An 11,337-nucleotide genomic window follows, 5' to 3' on the forward strand; every position below is an offset into this window, starting at 1 on the left:
GTATCTTTTTTTTTTTTTTTTACAATTATGTGTTGTGCTAATGACTTAATTAAACTTTACTTGTATTAGAAGAGAAGCTGGTCTATAGAGCCGAGCTGCCAGCAAGCCGATCGATCACGGGGTATCATGCTGCAGCTAGCTATGCAGTATATGTAGATGACGCTGCAGAGACAGAATAAAGCAAAAGATCAAGTCCAGTGATTTATTATGGTGGAGGAGTTCAATTACTAAAAAAAAAAAAGGATGCAAAGTTGTCCAAAGCATACAATACCTATGTTGGTCCTTTTGGAGAGAAGAAATATTGCTGTTGCTCTAAGTTCTAAAGCCTACAATTTATTTTTATAATATTCTTCTGTCTGTTTTGCCGCACAATGGTTTGCTTGTTTGAGGGAAGGGATGGTCGTAATATTTTTTTCGATTTATTTAATAGCATAATTTTCATTTAAACCCTTTACCCCCAAGGGTGGTTTGCACGCTCATGACCGGGCCAATTTTTACAATTCTGACCACTGTCCCTTTATGAGGTAATAACTCTGGAACGCTTCCATGGATCCCGGTAATTCTGACATTGTTTTCTCGTGACATATTGTACGTCATGTTAGTGGTAAAATTTCATTCAAATAACTTGCGTTTATTTGTGAAAAAAAAACACGGAAATTTGGCGAAAACGTTGAAAATTTCGCAATTTTCTAACTTTGAATTTTTATGCCCTTAAATCACAGATATGGCAAACAAAAAACTTAACATTTCCCACATGTTTACTTTACATCAGCACAATTTTGGAACCAAAATTTTTTTTGTTAGGAAGTTATAAGGCTATGTACACACGCTGCAGATTCACCTGCGGGTTTTTTCCCGCGGAACTGCAGGTAAAGTGACCTGCGGTTTCACACCTCTACTATATTAAAGGTGTGAAACCGCAGCGGAATCCGCAGAAACAATTGACATGCTGCGGAAAAAAACTCAGCAAAACCGCAGCATGAGCACTGCGGTTTTGAAAACCCATAGGGTTACATGGTACTGTACCATGTCTGCGGAACTGCTGCGGTTCCGCAGGGCCGGAACCGCAGCGTGTGCACATAGCCTAAGGGTTAAAAGTTGACCAGTGATTTCTCATTTTTGCAACACCATTTTATTTTTAGGGACCACATCACATTTGAAGTCACTTTGAGGGGGTCTATATGATAGAAAATACCCAAAAGTGACACCATTCTAAAAACTGCACCCCTCAAGGTGCTCAAAACCAGATTCAAGAAGTTTATTAACCCTTCAGGTGCTTCACAGGAATTTTTTGAATGTTTAAAAAAATGAACATTTAACTTTTTTTCACAAAAAAATTACTTCAGGTCCAATTTTTTTTATTTTACCAAGGGTAACAGGTGAAATTGGACTGCAAAAGTTATTGTGCAATTTGTCCTGAGTACGCTGATACCTGATATGTGGGGGGGAACCACTGTTTCGGCGCATGGCAGAGCTCAGAAGGGACGGAGCTCCGTTTGACTTTTTCAATGCAAAATTGGCTGGAATTCGGATCGGACGCCATGTCACGTTTGCAGAGCCCCTGATGCACCTAAACAGTGGAAACCCCCACAAGTGACCCCATTTTGGAAACTAGACCCCCAAGGAACTTATCTAGATGTGTGGTGAGCACTTTGAACCCCCAAGTGCTTCACAGAAGTTTTATAACGCCCGGGCGTGAAAATAAAAATAATTTTTTTTTTTACACAAAATTGATATTTTTGCCCCTAATTTTTTATTTTCCTAAGGGTAACAGGAGAAATTGGATCCCAAAAGTTGTTTTGCAATTTGTCCTGAGTAGGCTGATACCCCATATGTGGGGGTAAAACACTGCTTGGGCGCATGGCAGAGCTTGGAAGGGTAGGAGCACCATTTGACTTTTTCTACGCAGAATTGACTGGAATTGAGATCAGACGCCATTGCACTTTTTGTTCGGCGGTATGATAATAAAGCATTATTTTTTGCGTTGTTTTTTATTTTTATGGGGTTCGCTAAAGGGGTTAACTAATGGGACAGTTTTATAGGGCGGGTCGTTACGGACGCGGCAATACTAAATATGTGTACTTTTATTGTTTTTTGTTTCCAAAAAATGAATTTATTAGGGAATACTTTTTTTTTTTTTCTTTTTTAATTTATTTAGCGTTTTTTTTTTTTGTTTTTTTGTTTTTTTACTTTTACTTTATTATACTGCCCCAGGGGGGACATCACTGTCATGTGAGATTGCCGATCTGACACATGACAGATTGCTGTGACAGATCAGCGGTCTCACACAGGCAGTGCAGAAGGCTTTCTCATGCCTGCGCTTTGCAGGCACTGAGGAAGCCGGCTCCCTGCAGGCCCCCGAAGGTCCCCGCCACAATATTGGATCTGGGGACGTGCAGGGAAGGAGACCCCTGGAGCAGCGCAGCACATCACGCTGCTCAGGGAAGCCGATGCTTCCCTAAACCCCCGGTACACTGCGATCATGTTTGATCGCAGTGTGCCAGGGGTTAACGTGTTGGGGGCGGTCCGTGACCGCCCCTGACATAGTGCCGGGTGTCAGCTGTGATAATCAGCTGACACCCGTCCGTGATCAGTGGCGCTCCCCTCGTGAGCGCCGCTGATCGCTGTGACGTACTATCCCATCCTTGGGAATTAAGTCCCAGGGCACATGGACGGGATAGTACGTCATATGGCAGAACGGGGTTAAAAAAAAAAATAAAATGCTATTTTGGTGTTTCTGTAAAGAAGGAAAATGTAATAGTCTGTCATGCACAATGTTCATTTTATTGAGTAATTCCAGATGGCACAATCTTCAATTCATGTTGTATGGAGGTTGTGGTTTTTCTTTTTATCTAGAAACCTTCTTGAAATGACTTCTTATCTGATCATTACCAGACTACAATGGGATACATCTGTATTATATGAAGACTTGGGCTCTCTATGGTCAAATTGGGGTGATATTTATTTGCAATCCAATATGTACAATGTGTCAGTCAATAACTTAGACTTTCTTCAGATACCTGGACTGCATATAGAACAGGCATGTGTGGTTGAGTAGCACTAGTCATAAGGCAGTGTGAGCACAGTTATTGACTGAAACCTATGTATTTGATTGCTAATAAATATCCCTTCAACTTAACTATCGAGTTCCTCGTTCTTATCTATATCCCGCATTATGATGTCATAATGGTTGCGACAGGACTGTGGGATTGCGGATAATCATTATTTGTTATAACTTACCACAGTTACTATGCCCGCACAACGCCGGGCTCTTCAGCTAGTCTACTCTACAGGGTAAGGCCCTAGCTAGTGCACCACTGAGTGCCTTGCCATAATGCAACTAAAGTTGCAACCCCTAGGTATGGAAATCGGTGGTCTTACTACCCTACCATAATAGTCCAGCGACCAGCTCTGCTCTTTACCTTGTGGCTGCAGCAGAGATTTCATGACTATAGCACACATCACCACTGCAGCCAGTCACTGTGGCTTTGCAGATGTAGACCACCTCACTGCTGCAGAGAGCTTTGGAGAGTCCGTGCAGGACCCCAGGAGGGCGAGTACCTGCTCTTTTTATTTTGTATGTGTAAAAGAGTTTGCTAAAGTGAAAAAGAACAACTTCTGAAAACTTTTTAGAGGTTAAAGAATGTGATGTAAAATGAACCTTTGTCCTTCCCTATTCAAATAGGTTTCAGAAATGCTCATACGTTGCCCCATTAGAGCTTGGCTGAGCACTTAACAATTGGGTAATAGTGCTGTACAATATGTAGAATTTCTTCTTTCCTTGTACTTAGGACTGGCTGCTATACAATGTATCGCTGCAACTAATTCACCTTTCTTTATGTTCCAGCCATAACAACTTTGTTGCAATATTGGACCTGCCAGAAGGTGACCACCAGTACAAGTTTTTTGTGGATGGCCAGTGGACTCATGACCCCGCTGAGGTAATTGATTAAAGACCTTTCTGTTTGGCCAAATTCAGCAGGTCTAATCAGAGATGCTCGCTCACAAGTGTGTACAGTCGGATGAGTGCAATCCGATAGAAAAACACATTGCACTCAGACCAATGTAATTCGAGTCGGTGCAGATCTGCATTTTTTTATTTATTTTTCGCAGCTGTATTAGTGTTCTGTGATTTGACTACGAAATCTGTATAGTGCGAGGGGGGGGGGGGATCAAATACCTTACGGACCATCAGTATGGCATCCAATTTTTACAAATGAATTACAATTCAGTAACGGGAAACGGCAACTGGTCCTGTAAAAGATTAATAACTGCTGAGTAAAAGAGTGCTGCACTTAAAGAAACAGTGTCATCACATACCCTTAACAGAAACGTATCAGCAGGTTTTTGCTATTTGATATGAGAGCAGCATGGTGTAGGGATTGAGACACTGATTCTAGTGATGTCTGCATGCTGTCATTTTGATACAGTCGCTGTTTTATCTGCTGCAGTGCTTGGAATGCTGAGTCCTGTATCACCATGCCAACACTGACAGTTTCTGAGGGTGGGGTTACATAGCAGTGACTAGGGGGCACGAGACACATAGTCCTGTAGCAATAATCATGTTGATAAAACACTGATTTCATTGTAAAAGCAATACACAGCCCAGTAAGTGACGCATCACTGTAATTAGGCTCTAAGCCCCTACATCATGTTGCTCAGATTACGAAGCAAAACCTTTTTAACCCCTTCCTTACCGATGAAGTAATAGTACGTCATCGGTAAGGTCCCCCGCTTTGAGGTTATGTTATGAACAGCTGACATGTGCCTGCAATAGGCGCGAGCGGAATCGCCGTCCGCCCGCGCCTATTAACTAGTTAAATCCCGCTGTCAAAGCTGACAGCGGGCATTTAGATAGCACTTCTGGCCGCCGGGCCGGTAGTGAGCTCATCACAGACCCCCATCACGTGGTCGGGGGTCAGCGTCACATTGCCTGGACAACCACAGGTCTCATAGAGACCTCTATGGTGGTTCCAGACAGATGGCTTTGAGCGCCGCCCGGTGGTCGGCGCTCAAAGCACAGCAGTAAATCTGCTACATATGGGCGATCTGCTCATCGCCCATATGTAGCAGAGCTGATCGGGTTGTGCATGCTTCAAGCCTCCTATGGAGGCTATTGAAGCATGCCAAAAGTTAAAAAAAAAATTAAACGTTCAAGTCACCCCCCTTTCGCCCCAAACAAAATAAAACGGTAAAAAAAATCCCACATACACATTAGGTATCGCCACGTTCAGAATCGCCCGATCAATAAAAAAAGCATTAACCCGATCGCTAAACGGTGTAGCGAGAAAAAAATTCAAAACCCCAGAACTACGTTTTTTTTGGTTGCCGCGACATTGCATTAAAATGCAATAACGGGTGATCAAAAGAACGTATCTGCACAAAAGTGGTATCATTAAAAACATCAGCCCGGCACGCAAAAAATAAGCCCTCACCCGACCCCCAGATCACGAAAAATGGAGACGCTACGGGTCTCGGAAAATTGCGCAAACTTTTTTTTTTAGCAAACTTTGGAATTTTTTTTCACCACTTAGATAAAAAGAGGACATAGACATGTTTGGTGTCTATGAACTCGTAATGACCTGGAGAATCATAATGGCAGGTTAGATTTAGCATCTAGTGAACCTAGCAAAAAAGCCAAGCAAAAAACAAGTGTGAGATTGCACTTTTTTTGCAATTTCACCGCACTTGGAATTTTTTTCCCATTTTCGAGTACACGACATGGTAAAACCAATGGTGTCGTTTAAAAGTACAACTCGTCCCGCAAAAAATAAGCCCTCACATGGCCATATAGACGGGAAAATAAAAAAAGTTATGGCTCTGGAAAGAAGGGGAGCGAAAACGAAAAAAGCTCAGGTAGTGAAGGGGTTAAAGCATATTCTCACATTATGCCAAATAAGATTGATATACGTTTTTGTGCTAAAAGTTTCAGTTAAACTTGTATTTTATGCTCTGAAATCCCTCAGCAGTCTTCCTTGTATGACTGTGCATGCAGAGATGGCCGTCAGTCACTGAGTAGGACCAGACTTTGGACTCGTACTTGCAAACACTAGGGATTTGGCGACTACAATGAACTGAAATACATGTCATACTGAATCTTGTCCAACAAACCTGTATAAAATTCTTTTTAACGTCTCAAGCTCTATACCAGGGGTAGGGAACGTTTTTTCAGCCAAGGGGCACTTGAAATTTTATAATGGAGTTTGGGGGCCGTATAAAATTAACTTTAACATTAGTGAACTACATTTATTCAAACATTGAAATAACTTGCAGTTCCCCCCCCCCCCCCCCCACAATATAGTGCAGATACTGTATGTATGTGAGATATATTACACACACCTTCCCCTCGCACGCTCTGCTGCTAAAGCTGCGCGCCTGCTGAGTCACAGGCAGAGGGGGAGTGATGGGAGAGGGACACTCTCTCCTCATCACTTCTTTCGACTGTATAATGCCGATAAGTTGAATGAGCGATTGCGCCGGACCACATAGTGGCCGTCCAAGTGCACCTCTGAAGAATTAAAGAGACTGCGGGCTGCATCGGAAGTTCCTCACCCCTGCTCTATATCATGCGGTGCACACAGACATGTACAACGTGATCTGTTCCCTTTACATTCTTCAGTGTGCACCCTACCTCTGGAAGCTGCACTTATCTTAAGAACAGTTTCTTGTATCTATGGCCGTTGAGTTTGTCCATTCATAATCTCACACACACATGGGATAAACTACAGGCATTTATTTTACACTGACACATCGCCAAGATTATCACTTACGGTAATCGATACCAAGGTCACTGATAGGTTTTCAGCACCATCAAGTACTAGTCATATTTTCTTTTTGAGTAAACTCCTCTAGAAGATTAATACAGTTTTGTGGTGTTGATTTAGAGGGGTTTCACTGTATACTTCTTGGTCCCAGAGGTCAGTCGAAGTGCATAGGATTCTAGTTTTGAAAATCAGGGATATTTATTAAGCCAAATGTGTTCAATTTTGTTGCCAAACTTAGTGATTGTCCACTACTTTTACATTGATGGAGTTAGGATAGGTCATCATTGTTTACTCGGCACCCTTACCAATCAGCTGTCATCGGCGGCGGCTGCCAGATGGATGTACTCACTTTCCAAGCTGCTCCGTCTACTTGTAGTGGCTGCTGCAGTGTACTAATATCCTCTTCCTATTCAAATCGATAGTAGGCAGATATATAGTACACAGCCGTGACCACTACAAGTAGAGCAGCTTGGCAAGTGGGTACATCTGGCTGCTGCCAACAACACCCGATAATGGCTGAACCACGGGGCTGCAGAGTGTCGGTCCCTGGCCGATCAGACATTAAGGACTATCCTAAAGATAAGTGTGATGGACCAGTGTGACACGACCCAACAGTTGGTTGGACACCAAACGGCACAACAACAACAACGCCGATAGAATGGGGAGAGAGAGGCCCTGACAATAGGGAATTAGGGATGGTCACCTCCTGAGCTTCACCCTGAGCCTGTTCTCACCTAACACCCAATGCGGGTCCTTCTCCCTGCCAACGTCTGGATACCTCGTCCCTATTTGTCATCTAGATCTGCCCTGGCTAGTGCACTGGCCGGCAAGGAGCTCTAGCCTCAACTCTGCAGATAAAACACACAGGGGAAAGTGACAGATGCCAAAGGGACAAGGTAACAAAAATACAACACTTACCTTGTACACACTGCTGTTTAACTCCACACCAGAGAGCGGCTTCTGCAAAGGTTGGTCTCCTAAGAGGAACTGTATCACCAACAGTCAGCTGATGCAACAGGTGAACTTTTAAAGGATGTGGGAGTGGTCACAAACATCAGCTGACCCAGCAGCACTGCAGTAACACCAGCATGCCAGTGGGGAAAAACTGCATTTAACCCCCGTTGGCCTGAAAGGATAAAAGTTTTAATGTGATTGGAACTAGAGCTGCCACAAATCCAAAAATGGATCGTGACAATAGGCCATCAATGTAAAATTAGTGGACAACCTCTTTGAAACCAAAAAAACATTCATGGCAGGTACCTCATTTATTATGCTAAATGTGTATCTCACGGAGAGAGCTCTATATTTACTATGTATTTTAGACACATTTTTATTTTGTTTCCTACTGGCTCAAAAAAGAGGCTTGACTTTGACTTGGCTGTCATGGAAAATGGCTGTGTGATAAAAATTTCTGGCATAGATTGCCAAGTAATATGTTGTGTAAAATTAGGCTACACTGTTATTTAAAAAAAAAAAAAAAATGGACCAAATTTCTCATTCAGCATGAACCACTTTTGATGCACTTTTTAAGACCATCTAATCTTAAGACAGATGTAGTGAATCGTCCCCTATGTTTCCTTTTGTTTGTACTCTTCTGTAGCCGGTAATAACCAGCCAGCTCGGCACATTAAACAATGTTATTACTGTGAAGAAAACCGATTTTGAAGTATTTGATGCCTTAATGGTGGATTCTCAGAAGGGCTCTGATGTGTCAGGTAGGTCTCTTTTGTCATAAACTTTCACATGCCACTTTTGATATAAAATTGCACAAGTAGACCTATAACTTAATTATGACTGTATGAAGTCCAGTGTTCTAAAAGTGCTGTTTTGTGTTTTACAAAATTGAACTGAACACTGTTCTGTAACGTGTGATTAGCAAATTGCTTTTTTTAATATATAAATTGTAATTGCCCAGGAGAGATTTTGACTTTTCAAGTAATTTGCTTCTGCTTACCCAGAATTATCTAGCTCCCCGCCTGGTCCATACCTGCAAGATCCATACAGCTGTAAACTAGAAGAACGTAACAAATCCCCTCCTATCCTTCCACCTCATCTACTACAAGTTATCCTTAACAAAGACACTGGCATTTCTGTAAGTATTCATCTTTTTAGGTATATTTTACTATGTAAGTAATGGCATGCTTTATAGTAAACAAAAATCATATGAGCAAAGTAAGTTTTCTTTTCTTTACTCCATCCTAAGAACAATCAGGCGATGGACATCTCAGCAAGCAGATTTTTGCTGAAATTGGAAATTGCTTAAACAATGTTGGAGATCTCCCAAAATGGGTGCAAAGGAAAATGAAGCCGTTGCCCATAGGAATCAATCGAATTTCAATTTTTCATCCAATAATCCTTTGGAAAACTGATTTCAAGTGCCAAAGTCAACTGCACCATTTTTGATAAATCTAACCCAGTTTTTCAATTTTCTATGAGCAATTTCATCTTTTTTTTTTTTTTTTTTTTCTTTAACCAGAAAACACAGTATCTTTTTATTCAGTCTCCTCACATGCTGCTTTCAGCATCACATTTGTTAGGTACCTGCCATGAAACTGGCATCAGCGAGGTCTAACATAGTGGGTGTTCAGGGTACAGCCAGAAATGCATCAGCTCGGGCTTGGCCTGGCCCACAGGGATAATCCTCCGGTGGGTCTCGGTGCAAGAGTGGGCCACCACACTTTGAGCAGTATTCTGCACAATATACTCTAATCACTACTATGTATAGACACAGGCAGCATCTTATTCACTTAATCCTCTCCGTTCATTGTTGTATAAATTTCTGATTTAGGAAAATGACATATTTGCATGCTTGCCAGCCCATATCACAAAATAAGTGAATAATCTTGTATTTATAGGAAACAAGTGGGATAGACTCTAGGTTTTAAATTCATGGCTCAATCACATACCTCAAATAAGTTCTTAATTTTAGCAGCTCGCAGTGCTGACTTTAACACTACTTATGTCTGTTTTCCAGTGTGATCCAGCCTTGCTCCCAGAACCAAACCATGTTATGTTAAATCACCTGTATGCCCTTTCCATCAAGGTAAATACATTAATACCAGTGTGTTTAAAACACATGGACGATAAAATGTCACATCTTTGTTCTCTTCTTCCAGGATGGCGTGATGGTCTTAAGTGCTACTCACCGTTACAAGAAGAAATACGTCACCACATTGCTGTACAAGCCAATATGAGCTGCAACAATAGACTGTTCTTCTATTTACACCCTTTTCCGACATTTTTTTTAAATATTAAATTTTTTTTCAAACATAGCTGTCACTATTGTATTGAGCATTTCGATGGTCCACAATTCAGATCCATATACCGTAGTGGGCAAAGTTTCTTCTTTCCTCAATGAAGTGAGAGCAATTTGGAAAATTATATCCAAATAGTAGACAGTGGAAGCCTGGCATGTAGAGCTTTTACTGAATAATGGCGCTATACATTGCCCCTGTCATTAGGTAGCTCTACAGACTAGAAATTGAGATGTTGAGTTCCATTTTAGATTTGTCTGTACTCATATTTCACAAGAATAATCTTTCACATAGGATACACTTAAATGGAATCTGTCACCAGGTTTTTGCTACCTCATCCAGGAGCAGCATAATGTAGAAAAAGACCCTGATTTGAGCAAAGTGTCACTTGTATAACTGGGACAGCAGTTGTGATACAGAGTTTTAAGATGTAGCAGAGCTCAGAAAGCTAACCACTTCCATGCCCGTGATTAGCAGCTCTGTGTATATTGTATATTTACAGTAAGCTGCTAATCAGTGGAGGGGGGGGGGCAGGATGCACATGGGCACCTAGTCAAGCATTGATGATCTCCTGCTCATAAAACACTCATATTGAAACTGTACACAGCCTAATAAGTGACATATTGCAGAAATCAGTGTCTAGGCCTCATGCTGCCCTTAGATTAAAAAGCAAAGACCTGCTGACTGATTCCCTTAAATGACATGTCCAGATCCATGCATGTTTATCCATGGTTATGTGCCCCAGGACTTGAAAGCACAGGCTATAACTTTTTTTATTTTTCTCCTTCATATACTTTTTTTTTTTTTTTGCTGTACAGTGTATTTATCTATATTTAGGATTTTCCTTTAAAAAAAAAAGTGTATAAACATATAAAACACACTTTGATGTTTGTAGTTTTATGTGTGGTGTGTTATGCATGTACACCAACGATACTCTTACAGGGTTAGGATATTTGTATGGCCTAGGCTCTTGGTGAAGTAATCGCATCTGCTGTCTGTCACACACGCTGATTGGTGGAAGAAGGAGCCTCCTCCACTATTGTACTCAATGCTAGCTGCATCCTCAGGAAACTGGGACGTCAGGTAAGGAGAGGGCCTTCGGTGTTTCCAGCCCTTCAGCTGTTGCAGGCCAGACTGTAACAGCCAGAAACTTGGATGTAGACTGCAATTTCTTTATCGCCTTATTGGGGGGACACAGGAACCATGAGTTTATGCTGCTGCCACAAGGAGGCTGACACTATGCACAAAAAGTTAGCTCCTCCTCTGCCGTGTACACTCCACTGACCTGTACTAGGTTACTCCGTTTTAGCTTGGTGTCA

The 11,337-nt window shown here is 41.8% G+C and overlaps 1 protein-coding gene across 1 annotated transcript in view; it reads left to right on the forward strand.

Annotated features, from left to right (window-relative positions):
• The window catches only part of PRKAB1 (protein kinase AMP-activated non-catalytic subunit beta 1), a 48,279-nt gene extending 37,381 nt beyond the window's left edge, over positions 1–10,898 (forward strand). Inside the window, exons 3-7 of the mRNA XM_073582719.1 lie at positions 3,848–3,941; positions 8,365–8,479; positions 8,723–8,856; positions 9,739–9,807; positions 9,881–10,898. Of these exons, the coding sequence (XP_073438820.1) occupies positions 3,848–3,941; positions 8,365–8,479; positions 8,723–8,856; positions 9,739–9,807; positions 9,881–9,958 (490 nt within the window). The 3' untranslated portion in view covers positions 9,959–10,898. The remainder of the gene's footprint in view (positions 1–3,847; positions 3,942–8,364; positions 8,480–8,722; positions 8,857–9,738; positions 9,808–9,880) is intronic.
• Positions 10,899–11,337: the final 439 nt, after the last annotated feature.

This window comes from Dendrobates tinctorius, unplaced genomic scaffold, assembly GCF_039654945.1.
Source record: "Dendrobates tinctorius isolate UK_male_01 unplaced genomic scaffold, ASM3965494v1 ptg000073l, whole genome shotgun sequence".
In the NCBI taxonomy this organism is placed as follows: Eukaryota; Metazoa; Chordata; class Amphibia; order Anura; family Dendrobatidae; genus Dendrobates; species Dendrobates tinctorius.